The sequence below is a fragment of the Sorex fumeus genome, unplaced genomic scaffold (genome assembly GCF_029834395.1).
Source record: "Sorex fumeus unplaced genomic scaffold, SorFum_2.1 ptg000034l, whole genome shotgun sequence".
Taxonomy (NCBI): domain Eukaryota; kingdom Metazoa; phylum Chordata; class Mammalia; order Eulipotyphla; family Soricidae; genus Sorex; species Sorex fumeus.
The window spans coordinates 40,414,901-40,430,442 of record NW_026606091.1 but is presented as its reverse complement, the minus strand read 5'-3'; the positions used below and the strand labels follow the sequence as shown (position 1 = coordinate 40,430,442).

General features: G+C 39.9%; 1 protein-coding gene across 3 annotated transcripts in view; it reads right to left on the bottom strand.

Moving 5' to 3' along the window:
* Positions 1 to 15,542, bottom strand: part of FSD1L (fibronectin type III and SPRY domain containing 1 like) — a 55,949-nt gene that overhangs the window by 3,919 nt on the left and 36,488 nt on the right. Inside the window, exons 9-13 of one of the 3 annotated variants that reach the window (XM_056117352.1) lie at positions 12,019 to 12,148; positions 11,097 to 11,129; positions 7,715 to 7,815; positions 6,977 to 7,228; positions 1,796 to 1,884 (exon numbers count right to left, since the gene is read on the bottom strand). In XM_056117352.1, the coding sequence (XP_055973327.1) occupies positions 1,796 to 1,884; positions 6,977 to 7,228; positions 7,715 to 7,815; positions 11,097 to 11,129; positions 12,019 to 12,148 (605 nt within the window). The remainder of the gene's footprint in view (positions 1 to 1,795; positions 1,885 to 6,976; positions 7,229 to 7,714; positions 7,816 to 11,096; positions 11,130 to 12,018; positions 12,149 to 15,542) is intronic. The other 2 variants (XM_056117353.1, XM_056117354.1) reach the window with 2 other exon arrangements.

Genomic DNA, 15,542 nt, shown 5'->3' with positions numbered 1-15,542 from the left:
CCACCCCTCCCCACTCTACCTAGGGGTGGAGGTGGGGGGGCAGTATTGCCCTATTTGGGAAACACTGCATAAGCAAAAGTGCTGGCATTCGTTACTTATGCTAAACTTCAGGACCAAAGGAAGAGATCAAAGAGCCAACTCTGTTATCCTAATTATTGCTTTCAATTTTTATAATAAGGTGTGGTTTGAGACTGAGTATTTAAAAGCCCTCGAACTGGGGAGTACAAAAATTAAAATGCATGCCATGTATGCAGCCCATGGGCAAGCATATGATCCCCAGGCACAATACCTAAGCAGCGCCAGGAGCAGCCCCCGAGCAATGCCTAGCAGGGCCCAAACCACTATTCCCACAAATTTTTAACACTCTGCAAACAGAGAAAAATCTATTAGTTTCTGCCTAAATATGTTACCAAGAACATTAAGGTGAACTTACACAAAAAACACAAATAGTAATATCCAAATAGACCTGATAGCGTCCATTTATTGGGAACAAGTGAGTTTATTAAAAAAAAACACTGTTTTGCTGGGGCTAGAGGAATAGCTCAGGAGTCAGGTAAACACACCTTGCATGTATCAGGCTTGAGTTATTCCCTGACACTACTTGGTCCCCAAGCACTGCTGGACGTAGCCTTGGCAGGCTCCAAATACTGTAAAGGTGTCCCTAATAGACCCCACCTTAGTGGGTCAGAGCAGCATCGAATGGCCAGGCCTGACCTATAGCAAGGACCCTATGGCATAGATTATCCAGGCCGGTTCACTGAGTACCATCCTGAGTAGCCTCCAGGTCCCCTGAGCCCTGATGAGAGGACAACTTAGCCCCCCAAAATTGTGAAGAGGAAAATTAATATTCAATCAAATGAAGAATAACTGATCTGGAAATTAAGAGAATGAAAATATACAAGAACAGGTTATTTAAACAATCTCAACTGCCACATACAGCAGAAAATCTTAAAGCCAGGGAGACTCCAGAAGTTCTCTAAGTTTGGAGACTCGCCCTGGCTTCATGATTTTATATATTCCTTGATTTTAACCTGAAGTATTCGATATTTGCTAATAAATTAGGATATTGTACAAAAGAGTTAGGGCTGGAGCGATAGCACAGCGGTAGGGCGTTTGCCTTGCACGCAGCCAACATGGCCAATCCGAGTTCAATTCCTCCGCCCCTCTCGGAGAGCCCGGCAAGCTACCGAGAGTATCTCGCCTGCACGGCAGAGCCTGGCAAGCTCCCCGTGACATATTTGATATGCCAGACACAGTAACAACAAAGTCTCCAATGGAGACGTTACTGGGCCCGCTCGAGCAAATCGATGATCAACGGGAGGGCCTTTACCTTTTTTTTTACTAAAGAGTTTACTGGCCCGTGAAATTTATAACTACAAAATTAACATTATAATTTTTTAAGCTAGCAGGTTCATTAATAATAACTTCTAAAATAGAATAAGGGGGAAAGCAACTCTTTGGCTATACAACTACTATACTATTTTGGGGATGTATTTCAACAATTAACAAAAATAGTTACTTAAAATACCTAGCAGATAGGTGCCAGAATAAATCAATGGAGAAAAGAAACTGAGTTCAGTTCTGTGAAAATTCATCAAAACTACATATTATGGTTTGTGTATTTTTATTACCATTTACTTCAATAAAATATGCAAAAAAAATTTCAGAGTAACAGATTTAGGAAAGGCAAACTGGGGGAAGAGAATCAAAAAGCAAGACATCAGCTGGTGCAAATATATAACATAGGCTCTTCTTAATGTTGCTAAACCAAATAAAATATAACTTAAATACTAACCATGAAACCAGGTAGCACTGGCTGAGTAAATTTTGTCTTAAAGGAATATAACAACTGCTTTGAGTTTGCATCATAGAAGGAAAGTTGACCTAGAATGAAGAAGGAAAAGTCTTATTATACAGAAAAAAATTAATATCTGATTAAATCTAGCATAAAAGCACAGAAATAATAATTAAATGCTATTTTGGCATTAATTTTTGTTTCAAACTATAGTTAACAGTAATTCTCCCTTGAAAAGTCAGTAGTGAGAGCCCAGGAGATAGTTGAAAAGGCGAGAGAGCACATGCCTGGTGGGTTGGAGGCCTGAGGTCAATTCCTAGTTCAGCACAGTGCCACCAGCACAGCCAGGGTGCCAGTGTGGCCAAGGCAGGCCCCAGCAGAGCTGGGTCCCAGCAGCACAGACCAAGGGCCAAGGACACCTGGGAGTGGCCCCAGGTACCCATAAGAACCATACACACTCCTTGCCCCCAATGAAAATCAGTAGTATGAAAAAGCCCAAACCTAATTTTCTGTTCCTCATTTTCTTTTTTTTTTCTTTTTTGGGTCACACCTGGCAATGCACAGGGGTTTACTCCTGGCTCTGCACTCAGGAGTTATTCCTGGAGGTGCTCAGGGGACCATATGGGATGCTGGGAATCAAACCCGGGTCAGCCGCGTGCAAGGCAAACGCCCTACCCGATGTGCTATCTCTCCAGCCCCTTGTCCCTCGTTTTCAAGATCTCTGTCTTACTTTTCCATTTATAAACAATCGTATCATTACTAAAAAAAGGCTCCTGTAGCTGAATAAAAACCAAGCCTACTTCTTCGATTTTACTACAACCAGACTTCCCTAGGCAAATCTTATCACCATTTAAGATTTACTCCATCAAACTACTTAAGCCACGCTCATTGCTATCTCTGAAACTGTCCTTAAGTTGTCACTGATTCCGTTTTTTTTTTCTTTTTTAAAACCCTCTCCATCTGTCTTCCAATATGATATGCAACTGAAATAAGTGTCTCTGACTACTGTTCAACCTGCTCTTCCAATCACAGCTATTTCTTGAAACTCTGCTCCCATGACTTTTTTTCTTGGTTTATATCCTAACCTTGACGGTACCTTCTCTTTTTCTCCTATTCTAATTGTACATGCTTGTCCAGGCTCTTCTTTCTCTAATTCTTCCTTAAAAGTCACCTATCACCAAACAGAGAAGAAAAGAAACCGACATTTATACCTCCTTATTAAAATACTGGGTGTTTTAAATACATGTTACCTCAAACTATTAAGGAACCTACATATGGTAACAAAAAAAGAACAAAGTTTTAACTATACTGTGCAACGTATAGTAGTTATTCTGTAGCATTGTCTTAAATATTTAGCTTGAGTTCTACTTTTAACTTTCAAATATTTGCCAGACACATGATGTGATCATTCTGCTGGCATCTGATTTTTAGCCAGGACAATGCTCCCTAACTTCTAGATCATGCTGCCATCCTCTTGATAACTCTGACTGAAACCTGAGTCATCTTCATTTCTTCTCTGCCTTTCCCTCCGATCCATGTTTATTTGTGAAATTCTATAAATTCTATTTCCATACTACCAAACATTCATATTGACTACCTATTGCCCAAGAAATCCCTTATTACTACTTACTTAAATACTTAGGCTTACTATATAAAACCCTAACCAGGCACTGAAAATACTAAATGCTCTTGAAAAGCCTTAGGTTAGCTATGCTTGCAATCTTTCTCATTTAACAATTTACTATTAAATAAGTAATATTTTAACAAACTAAGTAACGTTTTAAAAACTAGATTATTACTAGGCATTTAGTAGTTGTTTTTTCAGGCCACACCTGGCTGGTAGTTAGGGCTTATTCTTGACTCTGTGCTCAGGACTTACTCCTGGTCATGCCCTGGGGACCATGTGCAGTTAGCAGGGGTTGAACCCAAGTTGGCTATCTGCAAGTGAAGAGCCTTCCCCAAAGGTGGAAATATCTTCTGACCAACTTTTCACTATCTTTGAGGAACCAAAGGAGAGTGAAGAAGATAAGCAAATGTTATCTTCGTAGTTAAAAAATGAAAAATATTAACAACTATTTGTCGTTTATCCTGGGACCTGGAGCAATAGTACAGTAATAGAGTGCTTGCCTTGCAGACAACTGACCTGGGCTCAATCCTCCTCATCACATATGGTACCCCCAGCACTGCCCGGAGTAACTTCTGAGTGCAGAGTCAGAAGTAACCCCTGAACATTGTCAGATGTGGTCCCCAAACAAACAAAAAATACCATTTATCCCAAGGAAAATCATTATCTGGTAAAGGTAAAGGCCCTCCCGTTGATTATCGATTTGCTCGAGTGGGCCCAGTAATGTCTCCATTGGAGACTTTGTTGTTACTGTGTTTGGCCGGCAAGCTACCGAGAGTATTCGATTGACTGGTATGAAGTAAAAAAAAAAAAAAACCAACCATTACTAAAAAATAAACTGGTGCTGGGGCTAGAGTGATAGCACAGCTGGTAGGTTACTTGCTTGCATGCAGCTGACCTGGCATCCCATGCCATCCCCTGCACCCCAGCAGGAATGATTCCTGAGTGTACAGCGGTTAACAGGAGAGAGAACTGAGCACTGCTGGGTGTGATCCCAAAACCAAATAAATTGGTCCAAAATTACTTCTTCCTTTTTGTTTAGTAGCTATGTAGATACCTCATAGAATTATTGGACTAAATGTTATTAAAAATGCTAAAATTGAGTTTTACCATTTAGCAAAGAACAACATGTAGGGAATTAGTTTAGGCCCTCAGTTCAAAAGTATGTCATCTTTGATATTTTTACAATATTTAGACGACAGTGAAAAAAGGTACTCACCAAATAACTCACTCAAAAAGCATTAAGAAATTTTACAAAAGACAAATCTAAAGTTAACTTTTCAGTGAGTTTAACAGGAAAAAAAAAGGTTAGCCTGTTCTATTAAAATGAAACTTGAGGGGATATAATATTCTTTATTTTACTTATAACAAAGACAAAGTAGCTAAACATAAGGAAAAACAATTTGACAGAAAACTAGAAAAAGATCTAGGTGGCTAAAGTCTGAGATACATCAATAAGGTTGTTAAATCACATTTCTAGATATTTCTAGAAATAAGGTAGTTAAATCGCATTCCTATATACAAAATCACTGTTTTAGAAGCTGTGTGTTCTACATTAAGTACCAACTTTAAAAAATACACTAGCAGGGCTGGAGCAATAGCACAGCAGGGAGGGTACTAACCTTGCATGCAGCCAAACCAAGTTTGATCCTTGGCATCCTATATGGTCCCCTAAGCCCACTAGGAGTGATCCCTGACAGAGAGTCAAGAGTAAGCCCTGAGCACTACCAGATGTGGCCCCAAAACAAATAAAATAAATACACTACACACACACACACACACACACACACACACACACACACACATCCTAGTACAGTCACAACTGGTTATGAGAGTATATTCTCATATTTATCTATATCCTAGCTGTATACTATATAGTATATATGTAGACATGTCCTAGTATACAGCTACAACTAATTATGAGAGTATACTCTCATTATCTATGTCCTAGCTATGTACTAAGATACGCACATACACACACACATACATCCTAGTATACTGCCACAACTAATTATGAAAGTTTGGCAATTTTTTCAGAGGAACATAAAATACAGAGAACACATGAGGCAGAAGAAGCAATATTACTTTTGTTTTTTGGTTTTTGGTTTTGGGTAACACCAGGTTATGCTCAGGGCTTCCTTCTGACTCTGCACTTAGGGATCTTGGTGGGCTCTGGGGTCTATATGTGGCATGGGGATCAAACCTTGCATGCAAGACAATCACTCCAGCCCCAGAGGAAATGTTAGTTTTGGGTTTTTTTTTTTTGCTTCTTGGGTCACACCCGGCGATGCACAGGGGTTACTCCTGGCTCTGCACTCACGAGTTACTCTTGGCAGTGCTCAGGGGACCATATGGGATGCTGGGATTTGAACCTGAGTAGGCCTTGTGCAAGGTCAATGCCCTACCTGCTGTGCTATCTCTCCAGCCGCAGGCAATGTTAGTTTTTGACCTTTGGTTAAATTTATATTATCACATAAATGTAGACTTCTAAACATAATTCTGAGTTCCTTTAGATGACAGACTCTTCCTTGTTTTTGTATTTTGGGCCACATTGACAATGCTCATGGGTTAATCCTGACTCTGGGCTCAGGAATCACACATGGTCAGCTCAGTGGACCATACGCCCAGATGGAACCCAGGTGAGCTGCATGCAAGGTCAGCACCCTACTCACTATGCTATTTGTCTGGCCTCCAGATGACAAAATGTAAGAGCAACACTAAAAAATTAGTGAGATAGTGAGTCAATTTATTTTTTTGTTTTTGTTTTGGGACCACACCCAGCAATGTTCAGGGGTTCCTCCTGGTGAGCTCAGGGGATCTACCACGTGGGATGCCAGGAACCCTACCAGGGTTGCCCATGTGCAAGACTAATGCCCTACCCACTGTATTATCTCTCCAGCCCCAATAGTACATCAATTTAAGGAAAGTCTTTTAACTACGTGCTATCCAAAAAAGAAACAAACTAGGACAGTAAACTTCAACGTGAACAGTTTTTTGAGCATAGCAATGACAACTACTTGCAAATATAATGTCATAAAGATTTTATACTGTGTGGCAGATGGACAAGATAATGTCTGAGGTATATTTCAATTCTTAAAACCTGACTTCATCACTTTATTAAACACACACACACACACACACACACACACACACACACACACGGTTGGGGGACTAGAGAGGGCACTTGCATTGCACACAGCCAATCTGGGTACTTCCCTATTTCCCCAGGTCAGGTCAGAGTCAGGAGTAGTAAGCCCTAAATACTGCCAGGACTGGCTCAAAATCCAACAACATCAACACCCAAGGTAAGGAAGGAATTAACACAGACTAAGAAATGTTAGTGCTTAAGATGGAAATTAGTAAAATCTTCTTTACAGGGCTCCCAGCAAATATCACACACCGTACCAGTTCTGCAGCTGAAATTGTTTGTGATCAAATTATAACATGCCCAAAAAAAAATCATTACAGTAACAATGGAAATTCTGTGTAAATTACCAGTGATAAGTACTGAAGAAAAAATTAGCAATAGTAAAATGACTTATGAGAGAGTAACTTACCCCCATCAAAATCACAAAAGACACCTATTCTCTCTGGAACAGTAACATCCAAGGCTTTGACTTTATTATTATGCTTTGCTGCAAATGTATTTTGTAGCCAGTTGTTGACATGGATACACCAACTGGTATTTGTCTTTCCCAATTGGTCAAACTTGCCCAAAGTCTTATATGCTACTCCCACGCTGTAGGATTTACAATCTTTCTGGGCCTTGACCTCCCAGTAATGTTGTCCACTTTCAATAGCAGTGTCTCCTACAAAAGATCAGAAAGGTGTATTTGACTCTTCCTTGTAGGTCACACATTGTAGGTCTCATTCCACGAAATAGCACCAAAAATTCTGATTCATGAGAGAAACTGTCATGTAGAGAACCTGCTATATAACTTCACTTATGTATTATAACTTTTTTCCAGAAATTTTATAACTTTTTTCAGAAATTTTCTCTTATTAAGCCCTCTGAAATTAAACGAGTCTCTCTCTCTCTCTCTCTCTCTCTCTCTCTATATATATATATATATATATATATATATATATATAATCTCAAGAGTTTACACATTTAACAATAAGACAATTTGAAAACCCACCAAATACTTAGGTGCCCAGAGGCCGAAACTCTGTAAAGATTCATCCAATCCATGGGACAGTGAAGCCACTCCAGTTCTAAATGAATGCCATGCTCACCAGTGTGACTATGATGACTTTTCCCCCGATACAATGAAGAACTATGATGTTTATCTTACCCAGCACTGTGTAGGATTCCCCAGTGAAACGATCTCTGCTGCCTCTTACTGCTGGTGGCCTAGAACCTATGGATGTCCTTTTGGGGGATGGCGTACCACTTCTATATAAACAGGAACAAAAAAAAATTATGGACAATAAAAACGTTTCATAAAATAAAATTAAAAATCATGGAATAAACTTTTAAAAAGATTTCTTATATGACAAAATAGTATCACTTATTGTAAGTAAATTATTATTAAGCAGGTATCAGTTGAAAACAGACAAATGTAAGAAATCAGCAACAAAACAAGAAATAATCAACACAAAGAAGGCTTAAAATAGCGATATCACACAGACACTGAGCAAGGCTTAGAACACACAGTTAAAATAAGAAACAAGGCCATGGGCCAGAGATATGGTTCAGTGGTAAAGCACAAGCCCTGCATGCATGAGTTCGGGGTTGGACCCTTGGCATCACAGAAAACAAAAACAAAAAAGATACAATGCCAAACTGAGACAAATTTGGGGGCACGGGGGAGAAATAAAAATGGTTAATGGATTATTACTAACATTTCTCAGTTAAAATGAAATGAAACAAGAGTAAAATTAGGCTTAATATAATCTAAATGAAATAACCTTCTTAATAAGCAGTAGGTAGTTTTGTTCTGGATCTTTTCTTCTTAAAAAAATAAAGGGCAATTACCCAGATTCAGGTCCTGGACAACATCAAATGAGCAAGGCCCAACCTGACCTTCTCTATGATATGGTAAACTGACTAAGTATTGAACCTTTCAGTAACTCTTACAAGCTCGAAATAATCAAATACCAAGCAAGTTTTTAAAAATAGCTTTTTAATCATTGTGTATCATTGTACTAAAACAAAACAAAATAAAACAAAACACCAGAATTACAACTTACCAGTGGCAAAGAAATAAAGGGAAAGCATGGGGGAAAGAAAAACAGACAAAACTATTGAAACTGGTAGTTTAAATTTCAGAGAAAAAAATGAGAAAAACCAGAACTCTTCCACTGCAGCATTCTTGACTTCCAGGCCTATGTTTTTACAGTAGCTATTACTAACTCAGGTGGAATAAGATTATCCCCACTGCTCCTCTGCAACCTCTCTGTGGAATATTTTAGCAGCTTCCCAAATGCTGTCTTTGTAACCCAATTCATACTACTACTATTTACCAGATAAACCTAACCGTGATTCTCTTACTTTAAAAATCTTCAAGGACCTCCCCAAGGTCTATCAACATCTTCATTTCAGGTTGTTCTTGATTTGGTCCCAGGCTACCTACCTTTTCAGCTCTTTCACTTCCTGGCACGATCTAGCTAAATGCACGTGCTAAAAGTGGCCCTGAGTTCACAGTCTGCTTCAGCCCCTTCTTCTTTGCATTCCCTCTTACAGTGAAAGACCAAATGCTACAAATACTTCTACTTCCTAGGTATTCCCTTAAGGAAGCTCACCCAGATTCTACAAGACTTACACTTCAGGAGTTCAACTTCATGCTTAAGTCCCTGTATGTGACCAGAGGCCCAACCTGGGCATTATCAAAGGCTTAACCCTGGTGAGCTCCCTTCTCCATACCATACTTGGTATACAAGAAGTTCAATGTTGGGAGGGAGCTGCAATTCAGGTCACCCCCACCCCCCATGTTCTCATGCATAACTGTGTTCATTGTTAGATACTGATATTTAGAGATGGGGCCTCTGAGGCTATATAGGGCAGAGAGGGAAAGAGGCTTAGCCGAGACCCAGAGGCCCTTAGAAAGGTCTCCTTGAAGGTGACAGGGTTGGGCTGGTAATAATTGGCTTCTCTTTATCTCAGCAACCCTTTGACTCCTAACTTTCCCACTTCTATGCCATCTTTTAGGCTTCAGGTCTATAAAAGTGGGAGTCTTTAGTAGGGATCCTGGGCAGAGCAAGTTCTTCTAAATAGCTCTCCAGTTACAATCTGCACCTGATCCTCAATCAGTGTCATTCTGATAGGAAAAATGGAACCATGTGGGAGTGGACACCCTTGGGGACCCGTCTTTTAAACCACCGCAGTAAGTGAATGAATGTTGGACTGTGACTTTCAGTTTGACTCATTAACCTGACCACTTAAATGCCTGGTAGCTCAACACATTTTTCCTCCTCCAAACTTCTTTGTTCACACTTAGAATACACATTAAGACAAATGTTTTGAAGGCAGGGACAATATTTATCCCTATATACTCCGCAGTATACAGATGACATGCAGTGAACGAATATTTATGAGACTAATAAATGACTATCACATTCTACAAGTAGCACTGTAGCACTGTCCTCCCGTTGCTCATCAATTTGCTCGAGCGGGCACCAGTAACGTCTCCATTGTGAGACTTGTTGTTACTGTTTTTGGCATATTGAATATGTCACAAGTAGATTGCCAGGCTTTGCTATGCCTTGGTAGCTTGCCAGGCTCCCAGAGAAGGGCGGAGGAACACATGCAAGGCAAACACCCTACCCGCTATGCTATTGCTTTGGCCAATTCTACAAGTAATCTACATAAAAATGGCATTTGAAAGGAGATAAGGAAAAAAATCAAAATATCGTAGACCTGTGAACAATGTGGGGGTTCCTCGGGCAGCTGAAAATCAGTCTATTACTTAAAGTCAACTCACCGTAGAATACACATTAAGATGTAGAATCTACATCTGCAGGTTTAAACAACTGACTTTCAATGGTTGGATCTACAAATATGGAAGCAAATGTGGACCCTCACAACTCAAACCTGTGTTGTTCAAGGGCCAATTTTAATCTGAAAGGCTAGGTACAAAAATCTCAAATTCTTCAAATGACTAAATGAAATTTCATACTTAAATCTGGCAGCATATAATTTCTAATACACTAGCTACAAAACCACACTTGCCAATGATAAGCAAATGAAGAGAGGATAATAATTCTGAAAAAAAGTAACATTCTAGTTTCTGGTAAAATATCATATCTGAATCGAATTCACTCATTTCAGCACATGACACTTTTATTCTTGATCCTTTTGAAACTGTCTACTATAAAGCACAGAATTCTTACTCTCTTTTGTGTCAAATACAAATAAAAGCCAATGCTCTAATGTTATATATAAAATAAAGATGCCAGGTATGAGTAAATGCAGAAAAAAAAGAAGGAAAAACGATTTCAAGAAAGATTTTGAAGCGAGCTTATTGTTATTCCATATAGTCAAAACCAAATACTATGCAGCACACTATAACACCATAAATTTGTAACAGAAGTTACCAATACAGACAGTCTACAAAGAACAATAGTTTAGCTTACAAAAGCTGCTGCAACGGTATCTGCTTATTGGTTAAAAAAAAAAAAGTTATTCAGCCAAGCTAGAATACTAAGTCCTAGAACTAGACAGACACAGATTGTCACCTTGAGTGTTTCTTCAGTGAAGTAACATGGACACTGTCAGATAAAAATAGGTAACTGTTAAGACTGTGATACAACTGAAATTAAAGAGTTAATAAAGAAGATCAACAGCCTAAAGTTTTATTTGATTCTCTCTTCTAAGTCAGTGATATTACCTCAATTAAGTTTGAACAAAAATTTCCTCTACTTAAAAAGAAAGAGTTTGGGCCGGAGAGGTAATACAGTGGGTCGGATGCTTGCCTTCTACAAAGTCTATCTGGTTTTAATCCCCAACACCAAATGTGGTCCCCAGAGCACCACCAGGAGTGATTCCTGAGCACAGAGCCAGGGGTAGGCCTTGAGCACCCCAGGTGTGACCCAAAATGACAAACAAATAAGAAAGAGGCCCCCACACTTTTGAAACTATCTCAATAAGTCTGACAACAAAAAGTGATCAAGTCTTCCTCTTCAGTTTGCAGTTGGTGATTACAGGCCCAACACAGGGGTCCTACACTTCAAGTTGCCATTCAGGGCCAGGCACATAAATAATTCAGTGTTCACATAGAGCACCTGTCTTGCAGGTGTGAGGTCCTGTATTCGACAACCAATGAAAGTTGTCATTCAGCAGAAACCTTCACATAAGACAGGGAATCTGTAAGTATAAAATTCAGGAACTTTACTAGGAACTTCTCTCTAAGGAATCCAAGCTGCTATAGAGGTCATTTTAAAGAAACCAAATACTAAAAAATGTATAAACAAGAGAATGCAAAAAGAAAAAAAATACTGTTAATGACATATTTAGGAACAAAACATTTTTATCTTTCACTTTGGAATTAGTAAGAGATGAGAAATCAATGGTATCCAGAATAAAAATTTCATTATTTGTTCATGTCAAATAAGAATCAATATAGTCAAACATTTGTCCTGATTTAATGAGCCAGCTTACCTGCCTCTGTTTTCTTTTCCTTTAACTTTATTTTCTTGGCCTTTTCCGCCAGTGGGGTCCCATTCAACACAGGAATCTTCAACTCGCAGGTTTAAATGGGATGATGAGTTGTCCAAAACAAAGTTAAGTGCTGTCCAAAACAACATTCCAATTTTAAAAACATACAGCATATCTTCTTTACACCCTGAAGCAGTTGCTATATTATCCTTCTATTCAACTTATTAGACAGCGCATAGAGAAAACACAGTTCATGTTCCTAATCCTAACGTTTAAAGCCCTCAGTGGTGTTTGGTCATAATTTGTTAATTTCTACGTTATTTTCAATTAGAGTCCTCTGTGTCTCCTACACACCAACCAAATCCATACTTGCACTGGCCACCAGAGTTTTTGCTATTCCTCCAACTGGACTATCAGTACACACTAATAATGATCTTAATTTCCTGCTATTAGAATATCAGTTGATGGTAAGACTCAGTAGGAAACTGAGTTGGTAGAGTTACAAATAAGGACAAAGTAATGTGATATAAAAATTAATCTACCACAATATTTTGTCTGATGCTCTAACAATAATTAATATTTAATTTCCATCTCTGCTGCCATATTCCATTCAGTTCTTTGGTCATGTACTTATTTCCATTAACTGGCTTTTTAAAAAAAGTCACCAGCAGTGAAACAAAGAAGTGTTTGTTTAATAACTATATTTTAAAATCTGTACTTTTTCCTCAGAGAGTTAGCTATTATTAGTAGTTACTCCAACTGGTATGGAATAACCGTTTTATTTAATTGAATCACCTCATGAGATACACAGTACAAAGTTATTCATGACTGGGTTTCAGTGATTCAATGTTCCAACATCACCAGTGTACACTTCCCACCACACCAATGTCCCCAGTTTCCTACCCCCACCCCATCTGCCTCTACAATAGCATGCTCATGCTCTCTCGTTCTCTCTCTCTCCCTCTCTCTCTCTCTCTCTCTCTTTCTCCTCTCTCTCTTCCCTTCTCCTTCTCCTTCACCTTTTCTCCCTCCCTTTGAAAATTATGGTTTGCAATACAGGTTCTGAAAGTTTATCATGTATATCCTTTTTTTTTATTGAATCACCGTGAGAACAGTCACTAAGCCCTACAGTTCAAGTCTTGGTCGGTCATACAATGATCAAACACCCGTCCCTTCACCAGTGCATATTTTCCACCACCAAAAACTCCAGTATACGCCCCCTCCCACCCACCCCCTGCCTGTGTGGCAGATTTCACTTCTCTCTCTCTCTCTCTCTCTCTCTCTCTCTCCATTGATCACATTCAATATTACAACAAAAGACCCAACATTGTTGTTTGGAGTTTCCCTCAATATTACAACAAAAGACCCAACATTGTTGTTTGGAGTTTCCCCCAACATTCAGACCACCACAAAGACATAATTAGAAAACTTGTTTTCTATTGCTGATTATGAAGAGCATATGATGTCGTGTGGCCACAATAGCAGCCACGCAAATTTGGATTACTGAAATGTAGTAATAAACCTAGAGGGATTACTGCCAGAAGCCCCTGGGTTCCGAGTTGGTATGTGTGCCTCTGGGATCATATTGATCAGAAGCCGGGAGAGGCGTTTGAGGGTGGCAACCCGGAGCATTGTCATGATGGGGAGCAGGGCCGATTTCACCCCCATCCCATGAAACCCCACGTGCCTTGTCAATGCAGTCTCATATCTGGCTGTTCATTAGGCTCTAATAGATGCAGGCCACCATGCTGCTGCCGCCGCAAAGGAGGACAGGCAAGGGACAGACACCCTTCCCCTCCCAGGGCGGCATAGCACCATAGTTAAATACAAAGTCCAGATGTGTTTCGGTTGGGCATTACCTTTTACTCAGATTTTCCTATCACTATTCAAACCTGATTTTCAGGGACAAATGCTAGATCATTTGCTTTCCATTGATCACTTTGCATATCAGAAAATGTCACGGCCGTGCAGTTCAGAAAAAAGTCCTGGTACTCGCATGCCAGAGCCATGCTTGTAGAAGCTCATGGTCACCAGGATTCCATTTGGGGAAGGCGGGGAGACATCACCTACCCGATCTGGGACCTCCCGGTGGTATCGGCTCTGGACAGGGCCCAGAGCATTCTCCGGGAGCTGTGGGGCCCTCCAGCCGGTTTTAACCTTTGCTTCTGTGTGCTGTAAGATGGCACTGGGGGTGGGTTGTGGGCGTGACTCCCGGAATCAGAGGTCTCCTGGGAGCTGGTGCGGCCCCGTTACAGTTTGGAAAAAAGTCCTGGTACCCGCATGCCAGACCCATGCTTATAGAAGCTCATGGTCACTGGGATTCCATCTGGGGAAGGCAGGGTCATGTATATCCTTTTATCTCCTTTCAGCACTCAATTATTGACCACAGTGATCATTTTAACTATCATTGTCATAGTGGTCTCTTCTCTAACCTAACTGCCCTCTCCCAGCTACTTGTGGCAAGCTTCCAGCCATAGCCCAGTCTCCTGGCCCTTGTTTCTACTGTCCTTGGGTATTAGTCTCATACTATACTTTTTATATCCCCAAAATGAGTGCAGTCATTCTATGTTTGCCACTCTCCTTATGTCTCATTTCACTCAGCATGATATTCTCCATGTCCATCCATGTATAAGCAAATCTTGTGACTTCATTTTTCCTGGTGACTGTGTAGCTGAAATAACCTTTTAACAAAATTCTGTGATCTATGTGAACTTAAGAGACAAACTTTTTCCTGGGTCCCCCTCCAAAGGTCTAAATAATTGTTTAGTGGAGGCCTCAGAGTGGAGGCACAATCTATCCTCACAAGAGGATTACCCCCACCATAAGAGAAGTTCAAAAGGACTTGAATCAACTTAGTCTTTCTCTACAAACCCCTTTCTACAAAGGCCAAGGATTGGACTAGTAAGATCCAGGTACTCCTACTGGAAGTCATCAGCTCTTAAAGAAACTATAATCCAATTATTCAACTTTCTGAATGTATGGAATATGTATAGAATGTACAATTTTAACCACAGAGGTAAATGAGAATAAACTAAAAAATGAAATTTTATGATGTTCCAGAGGGAATTAATAATAATGAAATTTGCAAAATCTGCAAAGGACTGAAAATAGTACAAAAGAATGTAAAAGATTGTCTATAAATGTCACTGTACTTTGAAATGGCAAAAACCTCTGAAGAAAACACAATAATGCCTCAGTTTGTTGAAAGTAATTCAACTTAATACCATTTCTTGGCTAAGTTACCTATACTTCTCAAAAACATTTGCCAAGGGGGATATGGTGCCACCAGCAGGTCAATCTGTACCTATGAAGTGAGTGCATCAGTAGCCTGATGGCACCGTCAGACTTTCAGATACCCCTAAATTACTGCTGTGCCTTTGGCCAGACCCCAAAAACTTGGGGCAAAGTTTACCAAGAAAGTAAATGGCCAAAAGTTAGGTATGCGGGAGACACACCCACAAACCACCTCTGGCCCAGCTATATAATTGGAGGCATCGCTTCTCTGGTTCCTGATCGAACTGCTTAAT